General features: G+C 42.1%; 1 protein-coding gene across 3 annotated transcripts in view; it reads left to right on the forward strand.

Annotated features, from left to right (window-relative positions):
* Positions 1–15,923, forward strand: part of shroom4 (shroom family member 4) — a 180,218-nt gene that overhangs the window by 149,632 nt on the left and 14,663 nt on the right. For all 3 annotated transcript variants that reach the window (XM_074699334.1, XM_074699335.1, XM_074699337.1), the window contains one exon: positions 1–2,642. This exon is cut by the window's left edge and continues 236 nt beyond it. In XM_074699334.1, coding sequence (XP_074555435.1) covers positions 1–2,642 — 2,642 coding nt within the window. The remainder of the gene's footprint in view (positions 2,643–15,923) is intronic.

Genomic DNA, 15,923 nt, shown 5'->3' on the forward strand with positions numbered 1-15,923 from the left:
GGAAGGCCTGCTCCACGGATAACCTCCCGCAGAGTCTGGGGCCAGCATGTCGGGGCTACCATGGTGGTGATACCTCGACTTTAGGAAGTGCATCAGATAAAGGACAGCTTATTGTACTGAAGTCCAGATCCTTGACCAGGCCAAGACCGAGGCCTGTAGAGGTCAAAGAGAGGCCGTCCTCTTGCTGTTATGATGAGGACCAAAGGGGGGAAGGGTTTGAAATCATAGGAAATGGTGATATTGGAGCTGGGAGTAAGAAGAACCCTCCTCAGCCTCCAACCAGGAAGGAGAGTTTCAGAGCCACCCAGAGTCGCCCTGGGTCCTCCAACAAACGCTGCACCTCCGCCCCCGTTGAGGTTTCCACAGTTTCTTCTTGTGTTGAGGAAAATCGGTCCTGTTTGAATGTTGAAACAGAACTCCGAAACGGCTTCTTGGCACCTGAGGACACACCTGGCACTTCCATAGAGGACTTGTTCTACAACCAAAGACAGACTGAAGACGTTCTGTGTAATCAATGTGACATTAGTGCTATGACAGAGTGTGATTCAGAAACCATTTCAAATCACTTCTCAGACCAACTTATTGACTCTGTTGTCCCTTTCACCTCATCCCGTCCTGGGTCCTTATCCACACAACCCTCCATTGAGGCTCAAGAGCAGTCTCATACTACCATGGACTCCCAGAACAAGCACCCCTCTGCAGGACTGCACCGGCACAGCGCTCCTGAGAAGCTCCTTGCAACCCAGCTTCAGCTGCTGCAGTTTGAGAGTGACGACTCTTCAATGAAACTTTTCTGTCCCTCAGAACCTCCTGATGGCTCCATGTCCCCTTGTAGCAGTCAATGGTCTCATTCATCCCTCCAGCCTGAAGACAAAGACCCCTCTCAGAACCACCTCAGTGCCCAGAACAAACAGGGAGGCAGCCATTGCTCCACTCCAGGATCTGTGTTCTTGGACGGGGGTGATGACAATGTGGATTCAAGTGAGAGGCTAGAAGGGATGGTTGTTAATGGCAAGTCCTTTCCTCCAATTGAGCATCACCATCCATGGGGTCGATCTGTGAGCATACCAGGGGACCCCAGTGGGTCGTCCACTCAGGGAAGGTTGAGCTCAGACCAGATTCTAGAGAGAGATTTTGAGCCTCTGAGTGCTGCTGCCAGCGTGGACACCTTACTAGAGGAGCAGAGAGAAAGAACTGGAGGTAAAAAAGTGGACAATGTGGGTGCAGAGAAGGATATGAGGAAGTTGCCATCATCCAGGAACCTTCGCCGAAACAGACGACGCAGCGAGCGCTTTGCTACCAACCTCCGCAATGAGATCCAGAGAAAGAAGGCTCAGCTTCAGAGAAGTCATGACCCAGGAGGTTTGCTCTGTAGTGGGGAAACTGTCCATGAGGAAGAAGGTGTGGGTCTCATCGAGGATGTAGTAGAACCATATCTGCCTGCCCAGCAAAGGACAGCCATAGTTGGTTTTGCTTCATCGGTTAATCCCCAAAGCGTGGATGACACCCCACCAACCGAATCAAACCATGACATGGTCAAGACTCAGCCTATGCCAACAACCTCCCCCCAAAGCAACAGTCTGTCCAGTTCTGTCCAGATTCTGGACCCAGGAGTCCCTAGTTTTGGTGTTGGCATCAGAGTAGTGGAAGAACCAGCTCCTGCAGGCAAAGCCCGGCGCTGGCGTTGGACCCCAGAGCACAAACTCCAACCGGAACAAGACCGAGGGGGTAAAGCCTTGGGTGAGAGGGTGTTAGGAGACACAGGGTCCAGGCATGGGGTTTGTGCCTTCACTCTCCCATCCCCCTCTTCATATGGCCGCTCTTCCTCCTGTTCGCGGATGGATGAGTCTGATATCCTTCCATTTGCAGACAGAATGAAGTTCTTTGAAGAGACAAGCAAAGGCGTGTCTGGGTCAAATGGGTCGAGTCTGATGGGTCGGAGGCAGAATAGACTAGAGCTTCAGGGAGGGGAACTCAGTCAGCACCTCCCCCAAAGGAGGTACTCCTACCAGGGAGGTCTGCATCAGGAGAGTTTGCTGCTCTCAATGTCTGTGGAGGCCCAGAGGATGTCTGTGAGCACCAGCAGAGAGAGGCAGCGAGAGAAGGAGAGGGAACAGGCTCAAGAACAGAAGGAGAGAGCAAGAGAGAGGGCAGAGAGGCTGAAAGAAAGAGAGAGGCAGAGGGAGAGACAAGAGAGAGAGCTAGAAATGGAGAGGGTAAGACTTAAGGAGATCGAACTAGAGAAAGAGCAGGAGGAGAGGCTAAGACAATGGGAGAAGAAGAGAGGGAAGGAGCTGGAGCTGGAGAGAGAAAAGGAGATGGAGAGAGCCCAAGAGAAGGAACGTCTCCAGAGGGAAAGAGAGCAGGAGCTTGAGAGAGAACGAGAGAAGGAGAGGAAAGGAGAGGCTCAGCTCAACTCACATCAGGAGTTTTATCAAGACCCCCAACAACAGGACAAGTTCTACAACCTCCAGCCTCAGACCTTCACCCATGGACAAACCCAGAATCAGGCCCAGAGCCAGGCCAAGAGCCAGGCCCCACGATCAGCTTTTTATCCATTCAACACTTCTTTCTCTCAGCTGATGGAGTACCAGCACTCTATTTACCAGGGATACACTGCCAGAAGCTACACACCTACAGAGGTAAAGGTTCTATTTCCATCAGACATTGTAGTCTGAAACACGTTTCATAAGCAGAGTCTCACACATTCAACTATTTCTTTATCCATCCATCCATCCATCCATCCATCCATCCATCCATCCATCCATCCATCCATCCATCCATCATTCATTAATTTTCCTGTTTATCTCGTTCTTTAGTTTCCTGTTAACCTCCTTTTTCAGTGTCTTTGTGTTGATGTTTTGTTGCTTCAGTTAAAGTTTGTGACAATAATCTTTCATTTAGAGTCATATTCTGTCTAGACGTGACCTTTTAGCTGTTAGCTGTCAGCTAACATTCCTGTTTTCCATCCTGTGGTCCTCTGAGCCAGTTACCACCAGCAGCCTCTCTGAGCGTGATCACAGCCCTTGTGTCAGCAGCCTCCAAAGTTGCGCCTCTCACAGAGGAACACAAACTGTGCAGTTCACTGAAACAGTTCACTGAAACCAGGCAGTGGTTTTACCCTGAACTGGAAATACTACTGGAGACTTGGCTCTCCAGGAAAAGCTCCAGGAAGGAAAAGAGAGGAACGGAGAGTTAGAGGTGATGGTTTGGCCGATATTTGGCATTTTTTGTAATGATCGGGATCGGGCGTCATGTCATAAATCACCGATCAATCAATGACGTCATGGTCGTGTTTAATCTGTCTCATTTTCTCCAAACTAGTTTCACAGCATCAACATGTTTATTGGTTTGTATCCGAGAGAAAATGATTAATGATTAAAAAACTGTTAATTTCGTGGATGTATATGAATGTTTTGAGGCAACTTCGTTCTATTTGCACTAGGGCTGCGCATCGATAACCAGTTCTAATTTGGAACCGGGTCCACAGTTAACCAATTCCTTGGAATTGTTAGAAAATCCATTACAGTTCCCCTATCGATTCCTCCTGGGGTGTGCTAACAGCAAACGAATGCACCCCACGAGCAATGCACGGTGACGTCGTTCCATGTGCTTTTTGTTGTTGCTGCTAGACCTCTCAGTTGCAGAGATGTCACTGGCTCGCGCTAAACGGTCCAAGGTGTGGCTATATTTCACCAAAAAAAGACGATGCGGGAATTAGGCTTGTAGTTCTCGAGACCGGTCTTGGTCTCAAGACCACTTTTTCGTGGTCTCGGTCTTGTCACGGCCTCGACAGTCTTTGGTCTCGGTCTTGTCTTAGTCTCGGGGTCTCCCGTTCTCGATGGGTCTTGGACTGACATGGTCGGTCTTGGAGGGATTAGAAGCCAACGATATGTCCAGGCACACTGCTGGCTTTGTAGAGCACAACTTTCTACAATGGCTTTTATTATTTTTACGTGCCCTTTGAGTATTTTGTGACAAACGTCTGCGCTCATCCTGTTTGTGACTGCGGAGAAGCAGACGGGACGCAGATGGGCGATCCACATCAATTTAACTGGAGAGAGAGAGAGACAGAGACGCGTTGCATGCTTGAGGAGTTGTTTGACTCTTACCTGGGGGAAGGAAAGTCCCATTTTGCGTTGTAACTCCCTCTTATCCACGAGTTGAACCCTCAGTTCAGCATAAATCTATCTTTTGATGAGAGAAGCAATATAACGTACCTCCAGAGAGATTTGTGCTGACACGCAGGGGTGTGTCCACATATTTTTGAGAATTGATAAGAGAATTGATAAGGAATTGGATCGATAAGCAGGGATTGATAAGGCATTGGAATCGTTAAAACCTTATCAATACACAGCCCTAATTTGCACTAGTTACAGTCTGTGACTGTTAATTTAATTGATATGCTGCAGTATGTTTGAGGCAGCATTACTGTCCTTAATTTGCAGTATTTACTTGTTACAGGAAAGTAATTAATTACAATAAAGTAATTTAATTACTATAAGTTGGGCTAATTATTTTTGTCTTGGGTTATATTTTTGATTGTCCAGACTGAACTTAACTGAACTTGTCAGTCCTTTAATGCCCTCAAGAGGTCATTGATGTTTAACCCATGTATCTCAGTCAGCTTGGGGCATGGCAAGACTGATACTCAAGAAACAGCACATAAGTATATATGTACATAAACAAGTAGTTTAAATATTGCTCCTCACGTGATCGGATCGGTGATCGGTTATCGGTTATCGGTTTATTTATACTCACTGATTGGTGATCGGTGATCGGTGATCGGCCCAAAAATTGTGATCGTGTAAAGCCTACTATCTATCTATCTATCTATCTATCCAGCTATCCAGCTATCCAGCTATCTATCTATCTATCTATCTATCTATCTATCTATCTATCTATGGTAAATGGTAAATGGTAAATGGACTTGAGCTTATACAGCGCTTTTCTAGTCATGGACCACTCAAAGCTGCTTTACACCACAGGTCACACTTACCCATCCACACCCATTCGCTCTCACATTCACACACTGATGGATCCAATCTTTACTATGACAGCTATCCATCAGTATATCTAACACAATCACACCCTTTCATACCCATTCACACACCACTGACGCAGCAGTGGGAGCAACTAGGGGTTAAGTGTCTTGCCCAAGGACACATCGCCATGTGTCACCCAGAGCTGGGCTTGAACCTGCAACCTTCCGATCACCGACCAAGCGCATTCTCCAACTGCGCCACCGACGCCCCGACTATCTATCCAGTGTTTCTTAAACAGCTATTTCAGAAATAAAAGCTGCTAGCTTGATGCCATGGTGATAACCCCATGAGATGAAAACTCACTGCTGTTATCCAGAGTCTAATGGTTTCAGATGTTGTGGGCAGACTACATGGCTGTTGGAGAACTACAAAGGCAAAATTATCTGAGTATAGGAACACTATCCATCCATTCACTTTCTTAACTTATCCTGTTCAGGGTCACAGGTGGCTGGAGCCTATCCTAGCTGTCATTGGGCGAGAGGTGGGGTACACCCTGGACTGGTTGCCAGTCAATCGCAGGCCTGACATATAGAGACAGACAACCATTCACTCACACACTCACACCTAGGGACAATTTAGAGTGCCCAATTAACCTGATGAGCATGTTTTTGGACTGTGGGAGGAAACCGGAGTACCTGGAGAGAACCCACACATGCACGGGGAGAACATGCAAACTCCACACAGAAAGGCCCACCGGCCAAGCTGGGAATCGAACCAGTAACCTCCTTGCTGTGAGGCTGCAGTGTTACCCGTTGGGCCACCATGCAGCCCCTACAGGACCACTAAATAAGTTAAATTTTTTACCTGAGTGCTTAAAACACTGCATTTGTATCAGACACCACACTCCAGAATTAGAAAGGAAATTAGAGGCTTTGTTTTAAAAGTACTTCAGATACATGCAAACAGTTTCTCTTGAATTAAACCACAATCTTCTGAGTTTAACAGTCAGTTGTTCTGGACTGATCCAGAGGCTTTATTAATCCCCAGTGAGTTTACCTTTAAAAAAACGACAAGCGTTGTGTTTAAAGAATCTCTCTCTTTTCACCAATAAGCAGCTACAGCTACAGCTGCAGAGGTTCTCCTCCTGTCACTCACACTTACAGCCTGTCGTAGTCTCACGTAGCAACTCCAGCTGCTAACAAGCTGCTAGCAAGCTGGCACGGAGGGTAGAATTTACGTTTAAATAAATAAACAAATTTATGATGTAGGCCAGAAAAAAATGAGCTTCCCCTCCTTGACTGACCAGCAGCTGCCACTGTGAGAAACATGGATAAATCTGGCAGTGCTGTTTCATTTATGCACTTTTTTTGTGAGCATACTGCTTAAATTAGGGCTGTCACTTTAACGTGTTAATTTGATTAATTGATTACACCACAAATTAATGCGTTAAAGAAATAACACAATTAACTCATCGGCTGCCAGCCATTTTTAGAGCATTTTGAACAATCTTTCAAGAACCAATTGATAGGGCTGGGACGATATGCTTTTCCCCCAATTTGATTCTTCTACAATTTTTTGGGTGCTGATTAAAGTTAGATTGAGATTCTACAATATTGCTGATTTTTGCGATTTTTAGTTTGATTTTTTTACGAACAGAGGAAAGAGTTGAATGATGATGTCTGCAGACTTTAACAGGAGCCATCGTTCCCCCAAAAATACACACCACATGTGAGTCTGCATTTAAGATTTATTCAGCAGCAATATGTTTAAACCAGCTGTTTTACGCTATTTTCAAGAGCCTGGACAGCATACAAAAGAAGTAAAAACAGTACAGAAAAAATACTGTCGTCTGAGGGAGATAACTTCCACATCTAAAACTTTCCTTACAAAATGAGACAGAATTAAGATTTTCTGAAATAAACTGTAAACTTTATCTGCACACAAAAGGGAGCAGGGCTCACCAGCCACTGTGGCTAGTGGTTTGCCAGAGTAACTAGCCACTTAGCATTTTCACTAACCACAATTTTGTTGTTGGATAATTATGTGTAATTTGATTAAAGCGGATGATGACATGGTAACATTTACTTGAAATAGATTTACAACATTTGTAAATGTAAATGACCCCTGTGCACACTCAAATAAAGACTACATCAATCAGGTATTCAGCTCTGAAAAGGTTATGCTCCTTTAATATGAAAATATGCAGACTATTGAAACAAAGTAATAAAAGGAGGAGTTCATTATTGCATTTAATGAAAGTTGTGAGGGTTAAAGATTAATTGAAAAGATAAAAATTAAACTGAAAAAATCTGAAATAGAAACAATACAATTACAACAATCATTTTTCAGTAATAAACTAAGTTCCATACTTTCTGGACAATAAGTCACTCTGGAGAATAATCATGCATTTTCTTGAAGTCGGATCAGTCAAAAAAATGCATCATGGAGACAAAAACAATATATTTAAGTCTAATGGACCATAATTTTCATTTATATAGAATGATTTGGTTTTTTTACAGTATTTCCAGAGTGAACTTTTTACAGATAGTTTTGATAAATGTTTGTATAGTAGGAGGTTCAAATACTGGTCTTACAGCTCCTGATATCTGTGACCAGTTTCTCTTCTCTGCATGCGCTTCTCTCTTCTCCCCCTCCCCTCCCCTGCTCTAGGAGAGTATTGCTGGTGAGATTGGTGCAGTGTGAGCTTTAATGAGCTCCATCCGATAAATGCCCTCACTTTTAAAAAAGTTACAGGAGTTTTGGCGCTAGTTTGTGATTTAAACCCCGAAATCTGTTTGCAATAGAGAGAAAAAATGGCATGGGTGAACTTTTAAATCACGTTATCAGGCACTAGACACTAGTGCTGCACAATTATGGGAAAAGGTGCGATTTGCGATTAGGTTGACAATATTGCGATTGCGATTGCGATTGCGATTGCGATAATCGTGCAACCCTACTAGACACCAGGAGCTGTCATGGTGTCCAAGCCGGACACCATATAAGTGTCTTTATTTACTGCCTTTGAAGCATTCTACCCGTTTGATAATTACATTGCAAGACATCATGACACAATTTTAGCAGAGTGTTCTGCAAACATTATTCATAATCATAATGGAAACATTTTAAAATAAAAATTCATTGTAAAAACACACAAATTCCAGTAATACTACACAGTGAATAAAAGACTCCTAGAACATCAATCAATCAATCAATCAGCTTTATTTATAGAGCACTTTAAATACAAACAGAGTTTGAGCCAAAGTGCTGAACAGCAAGGAAAAACCCAACAAGAGCCAATAGCAAGTATAAAACACCAAATGATAAGATAAAAAGGGAGACAAATGAACAGTGTAAAATGCTAATGTGTCAGGGCAGCACAAACACATTAGACACAAACTTCCATGGCCATTATTAGATGGAGTCATGGCCATGAATGCACACAACCACAGACAGCAGCTGACATGTCATGTCTTTAATGCTTTATCAATGGATTAATTAATGTATCTATTAATCAGTGAATTAATTAATTTATCTATCTATCTATCTATCTATCTATCTATCTATCTATCTATCTATCTATCTATCTATCTATCTATCTATCTATTTACCTGACAATGCTCCACAGTGGCTGCAGCTTCAGCAACCATTCTTGAAAATGTTTCCTCCTTGTCTCACATCAGGGGGAAAGCAGTGCAGCCATGACTACTGGCTTTTGGCTTCCACCTGGTTGATACGTCCGTTATCAGTTTGTTTGCAGGGAGGTGCTATGACTTCTGTTTTTGCTTCAAAACATGAAGTGCTGTTGCACTTTGGTGGAAAATTCCGGTCACACGCCGTACTCGTTTGAGTACTCTTGCTACAGCTGGCAGCTTTAGGGCACGCTGTGAGGCCAGATTATGTGTGTGTAAGCTGGACTAGGACTGAACATGTAGGAAGCTGGCTAACTGTGAGGTGACAACCATATTATCTGAGACCAAAGCCGGGTACTTCTCTGTGATGTCCCATTCAGTCACCACATTACAAAGCAGCTCTGTAACATTTGAGCTGGTATGGGACTCATGCATGACCCTAGTCTGGAGGATGTGAGAGGACAGAGACCAGTCTCCAGCGATGTAATGGGCTGTCATGGTGACATAAGACTGGGTTGCCCCGAGAAGTCTATTAGTGCGTCCCAAATCGCATACTTCCATACTCAAACACTCAAAATTTTGAGTATACTGCGTCAAAATGAAAAACAGTATGCATAGTATGCGAAAAATGAGTATGCAAAAGTACCAGGATGATGTACGCAAATTGTCCCGGATTTTGAGTATGCAGCTGTGGACACTTAACGCACTCATTTCCTCCTCTGGCAGCAATGTATAAATGTAACTTATTGATGTTGTTTTTTACACGTGTTGTTTCCACCAAGCACCATCAGCTGTTGACGTTGTGTATGTGGTGTAACTTGTTTTTGTTTGTTTTGTTCTGCGAATGATAGGCTATGCCAGTGTTTCTCAAATCTGGTCCTGGGGACCCCCTGCCCTGCATGTTTCAGATGTTACCTGACTCCAACACACCTGATTCAAATGATCAGCTCGTCATCAAGCTCTGCTCGAGCCTGATAACGAGCCATTCATTTGAATCAGGTGTGCTGGAGTGAGGTAACATCTAAAACATGCAGGGCAGGGGGTCCCCAGGACCAGGATTGAGAAACACTGGGCTATGCTAATGCTAGTTGAGCTAACAGCTATCTCGAATGCTAAAGCTCATTGGGCTAACAGTTATCAGGGCCCTAGCATTACCCGGTGAGCCAGGCAAATATAATAACAAGCGGGTTAGACCCTGCACAGTGAATACATGACCAGAGGCACCACTCAGACATTTAATTTGTGGATGTATTTTAACTGCCACAGCGCCCCGGTAGCTCTCTTGGTAGCTTCAGTCAGGTGCACCAACCCCCATTAATAAACTCTACACCGCTGATCGTGTTATTAGCTGTGTTTAATATACTACTGAAAAGGCTTTGAAAATTCGCTGGCAAATAGTGGCGGTATTTGGCGGAAACACGCTGGAAGCCGGTCACAATTAGATGTAGAAGAAGAAGAGGTCGACATCATGTCATCATTCCCGGTAAGTACGGCACTCGGCAGTATGCGATTTGGGACAGCACTACACCCTCAAAATTTGCGCACTAAGCCAGTGAGTATGTAGTATGCTTAGTACACTCAATTTGAAAATTTTGAGTACACAGTATGGAAGTATGCGATTTGGGACACACTATATGTGTGACAGGTGAGAGCAGCACGTTCTGCTCTGCTGAGACTTTCTTTGATTTTCCCCTTTATGTCTGCATAGATTTAAGGTACTGCTGTTTCACAGAAATACTTTTTGGGAGGTATCATGTGCCTCAGCTCCAATGTGTGTAGCATGTTCCTAAATCCTGTATTCTCCACAACACTATTCAGTCCCAGGTCTTTGCAAATAAAATCTGTGGTTGATTTAGGTATGCATTTTGCTCTTTCAAAACTGCTGGGTAGTTAGGGGCTCTGGCTTCGACAAGCCCCTCTCCTCTGTTCGTGTCTTTTCTTCTTCATCATTTTCTGGCCAAAATTTTGGCTTGCGTCTTCTCCTTGGACTTTGAGAAAACCCTACAAATTATAAATCAAAACGTGTGGTGTGGCTGGGTTCAGTGTGCTATGACTTTTGTCGCTATTTAGCAAATCTTTGGCCAAGTAATTCACAAAAAACAGTGAAAAATGTCTCATGGAGAATCAATGGGAATCTAGGACTCTCTCCCCATATATCCACTAACTTTGAGATGCTAAAACTTCAGCATACTTCCACGTACAGACTCCACTTTTGCTTTGAAATGTTCACAAATCTTTCTGCTCTTCAGGTTTGACATCACCTTTAGATATCTTTTACAATTTTTGTGATTTTACTGTTTAAGCAACACCAACTTTTCAGATTTTGCCCTGAAACCTCTGCTCTTCTAGTGTGGAACTTCTTCTGTTAGAGTGAAGGAAGCTGACGCTGAGATGTTACAACTTTCTCAAACAAATTGTCATAACTTCCAAAATCCACACTGTAGAAAAAGATAAAATACATTAAAATGTTCCCTGACTTCTCCTGCTTTTTACAAACGGAGTATTTTGGCAAAATATGTATTGTTTTGCCAAAAAATGCTCAAATATGAGAGAAAACCTCATGTACCTGTAATCTGTGTGTCATGTAATTTTCTGACCTATTTCTCTCTTTAGCTTCATTCATAACTACATTTGTAGATCCCTTTCCTATCCTAATTTCTCGCTCTACCGACTTGGGAAACACATCATCATCATCAGCGTAAATGCAGGGTTTTTGGACCTATGTCTAACCCAATACTCCTGCTTTAGATCAATGGACATAAAGAAGTTCCTTTGATGATCATCACCCATTGTTACATCATTATCACCATGGTAACCATATAGCTGTGTACAGCGGAGTAACACCACTCCGCTGCGCGTCGTGGTGTTCCCACTCCGCGTAGTGCCTTAGAACGGTCTAATGCACGCTTCCTCGTTGTTTAATCCGCTTATACCATGGTCCCACAAACTGTTAACTTTAAAAGAAATAATGAATAAATAATGCGTGATGGACCACATGTGCTCAGTTGTTTGATCTGAGGTTTTTAGCGCACTGGTGGGACAGGAGGAGAGAGAAGAGGAGCTGTCTGCAGCGGTGCCTTTCATCCATTATGCGCACGCAGAGGGACAGAGGTGAAACTGTTGCTGTATCAGCCAATAATTGCATGATCTCACACCGATCACTGATAAAACAACAGTTTGCTACGGTATGAATGGCGTGGTTATGTGTTATTTTTAAAGGCATTATTGAACCGGCTCGAGTGGGCCAGTGGAGCGCGCGGTCAGCTGACCCGGAGCCTTTGAGCCTGCGTTTGTTGTCTGTTGTCCGGTATCTGGGGCTCTTTCTGATTGTCTGTTGTCATCCTCAGTGAGAATGATAAATAGATAAATATCACACATGTTTGAAAATCATCGGGGCGGCTCCGACGAGTCTGTGAGACGATCGTGGGGCTAAAGATTCATTTGTCAACCGCACACACTAGAAGATAATCTTGCCCGAACGTCGGGGCGGATTTTAGTCCCCGACCAGATTTCTTCCCCGATTGTCGGGAGGACCGAATCCGGGTTAACGGGGCGAGAATCCTGTAGTGTGAGCCAGGCTTTATAGAGACGGGGCCCAGTAAGAGCGCAGGCTGCCCTCACATGCGTTGAAATGTGTGTGACGCGTTGCTATGGTAACGCGCACAGCGGAGTGATACAACAGTGATTTAACTTGCCGAACTAACTGTCAACTGGTGTGCATTAGACCAATCTAAGGCACGCCAGTTGACATTAGAATTCTCGCTGACCATGGTATAATCATTGATAAGGTCACTGAGGGACAGAGAAACGTGTACAGACACACACACACAACCACCTTCTCTCTTGATTCTCTCTGTCTCTTTCTTTTCTCACTTTTCCCCCCCCTCTCCCTCACGCACACACACAAGTGATTTTGAAGATATCATTTGGCTGTCTTGTATTCAAGTTCTGTTTTTCCTGAAAAGTTTCATTTAAATTAGTTATAAAAGGTTAAAAACAAGGTTTTATGTCACGTTTGATGATGGTTGACAGCTGCCATTCTTGCTTATTTTTGGGGGGGATTGTATAATATATCAGGAGGTAGAGTCAAGAAGTGATGAGACTTGCAAAAGAAAGAAAATTATTATTATTCATTTTTTGATTATTATTATTATTTTTTTATATAATATTTTATTGGAGACACAACCAAATGAAATTCAATTATTCAAATTCAAAGTGTACAATATTCTCTTTTTTCGTTTTTTTTTTCCTCCTAACAAAACCCATTGTCTCTGCATTCAAAGAAAATTATAAAACATAAAAAAATTATATATATATATATATATATATATATATATATATATATATATATATATATATATATATATATATATATATATATATATTAGTGCTGTCAGGCGATTAAAAAAATTAATCTAATTAATTACAGGATTTGTAATTAATTAATCTAATTAATCACATTTTAATCTCATATCTGCTTAAGGTCCCAAAATAAAGAATTTGAATTCCATGACATTAAAATTACATTAAAAGACATTTAAAAACATTCAAAATAAGGTGGGAATATATACAACACATTTTTAGGTACCCTGAGGCATAAGGAACAAATGAAAAAAGTGTTATGGTTCTATCGTTACAAAATCTACACAGTCCTGCACCTAAGATAAGATGATTTGATTTTTAGGACGTTTTTTGCTTCTGTTCACATTTTTACTCGATGTGGACTCAATTTTCACTGCAATATGAACTTCTATACTTCTATGAGGTCAGGAGAACCAGGGCTAAAGGCTAAAAACTGTGAGGAACTATGTACAAAACACTTTTTTCAAGTCTTGGATCAAAGAAAAGTGAAGTATTCTCAGTTTAACATGCTCTGAACACACAAACTGTTGCTCATTGGTGCAGTGCAGCCCCAAGCGGAAACATGACACCAGGAAGATGGAAGCAAATTTTCAAATAATTCTTTAGATTTAAATACAAGACCTTTTTCAATCATTCAGGGCTTGTTTGATGCAGTAGAGAGTGTAAAATTACCTGTTTTTTACAGAATTGAGCTAGAGCAAACGGTTGATTTTCTGTAGATTTTCAAAAAAGGACATGTGAATAAACGAGATGTGGACGGCAGTCCACTTAAAGGATAAGTTCGGTTTATACAGCTTTTACATTGTTTATAGAATGAAGTAGAACAAAATACTCACCAAGAAGGCTTTCCTGATCCAAGCAGTGCTTCGGGAGATATTTAGATCCAAAATCGTGCAGCGGACGTCCGTATGATGGGATCCATCGGGACAGAGACAGCGCCGCTCCTAAAACTGCATTTATCGTCCAAAAACTTGTGTTTTTCACCAATATTCCATCATGGTCCGCTCTGAGATAGTCCTCTGCTGCAGTCTGTGTCACTCCAGACAGCGCTGTGCGGCTGTACTGACCTCTGAACTGACGAAGACTTTGTTTACGCTTGCCCCTCAAAGAAAGGAGTCAGTGCTCCAGAGAGTACTGCGCAGTTTTAGGAGCGGCGCTGTCTATGCCCCGATGGATCCCATTATACGGGCGTCCGCTGCACGATTATGGATCTAAATATCTCCCGAAGCACTGCTTGGATCAGATAAGCCTTCTGGGTGAGTATTTTGTTCTATTTCATTCTATAAACAATGTAAAAGCTGTGTAAACCAAACTTATCCTTTAACAGCGCTCTCTCTTCCCCCCGGTTCAAAGCATGTTGTTAGATGTGATACATTCAGGGACCGTCGGAAATTTGAAAATCTGACGAGAACACCGCTTTTTTCATGTAGGACAAACGGTTTGTAAATGCTAGAAATTTGCTAGAAATGCTTGCTAAAAGGGAAGTTAATGCTAATATCTGAGATTTCAGAGGAGGAAGTTGAGCTTGGTTAAGTGAGATCCCAAATATTGCAATGAAGGGGTCCATTTTAACCTGAATCCCCAAAACTTTTGACAGTGTGGTGAAAAAGTCATTCCAATATTGATGCAGTCTCGGCCAAAAAAAGAACATGTGACTCAAATTGCTTGGGGAACCGTGACATCTTTCACATTCATCTACAACCTTAGGAAATATTTTAGATAATTTAGCTTTAGTTAGGTGGACCCTATGCAAAATTTTGAATTGTATAAGCTGTAATCTAGCACATGGGGTTATTGAACTTATGTAATAGATATCTTTATCCCACCAGTGATCTGTTAAATTTACCTCCAACTCGTGTTCCCAAGCAATTTTAGTTTTACTAAAAAGGTTATCCTCAAAACCCATTATCTTATCATAAAAATTGGATATCAGAGATTTTTTATGAGGTTTTAAAACCAAAAAATCCTCCCTAGCTGAGCAGAAGGAAGGGAAGGAAAACATTGAAAAAGTGAAGACACACAGTGTCTAATTTGAAAGTTTAGAGAAAAAAATGTAATTTAGGTAGATTAAATTTAGAAGATAATTCTGAAAAGGTAGTGAAAATGCTGTCTTTAGATAGGTCCCTAAAACTTTAATACCTTTTTGCTGCCATATTGAAAAAGATGTGTTCAAAGAAGAAGGGGGAAAAAGGTGATTGTTCACTATAGGCATCAGGGATGACGGTGATGTAAACTTAAAATGGCGCCTGAATTGGTACCAGATCTTCAAAGTGGGAAGTACTATGGGGTTCTTAGTAAAGTTTGAGAGACTAGTAGATAATGAAGATGCTAAGCAGAAGGTGAAGATGAGAGAAATAAGTGAGTTTCTAGCCTACACCAAAGAAGTTGAGGGGATTGTAACCACCAAGTTAATTTCTGAATATGAGCTGACCAATAATAATCAAAAAAATCTGGTAAGTTAAGGCCACCATCTGATTTAAATTTGTGCAGTAATGATTTTTTTTAATTTTGGGAGATTTACAACTCCAAAAGAAAGAGGTAATAATTTGATCAAGAGATTTAAAACATTTCTTGGGTAAAAAAGAAGGAATACATTGGAACAAAAATAGAAATCTGGGCAAGACATTCATTTTCACTACATTGATTCTCCCAATCAATGACAAAGGGAGAGAATTCCACCTTTGGAAATCCACCTTAACTTGATTAAACAGGGCGGTAAAAGTTTTAGAGTAAAGCGATTGTAAGGTGCGCGTAACATTAATCCCCAAATACTTAAAACCTGAGGGACTACATTTAAAAGGAATGTTAGAGTGTGTAAGCATTAATGCTGATGAATTTACAGGATAACATTCACTCTCAGATAGATTCATTTTATAACCTGAGAAAGAACTTAATTTTTCTATCAGGGATAAGATTGGTGGAATGCTTATCAGGGGATCTGTAACAT

Source organism: Halichoeres trimaculatus, unplaced genomic scaffold (assembly GCF_033239565.1).
Source record: "Halichoeres trimaculatus isolate MK-OKI-2021-1 unplaced genomic scaffold, fHalTri1.1 fHalTri1_scaffold_22, whole genome shotgun sequence".
Lineage (NCBI taxonomy): Eukaryota > Metazoa > Chordata > Actinopteri > Labriformes > Labridae > Halichoeres > Halichoeres trimaculatus.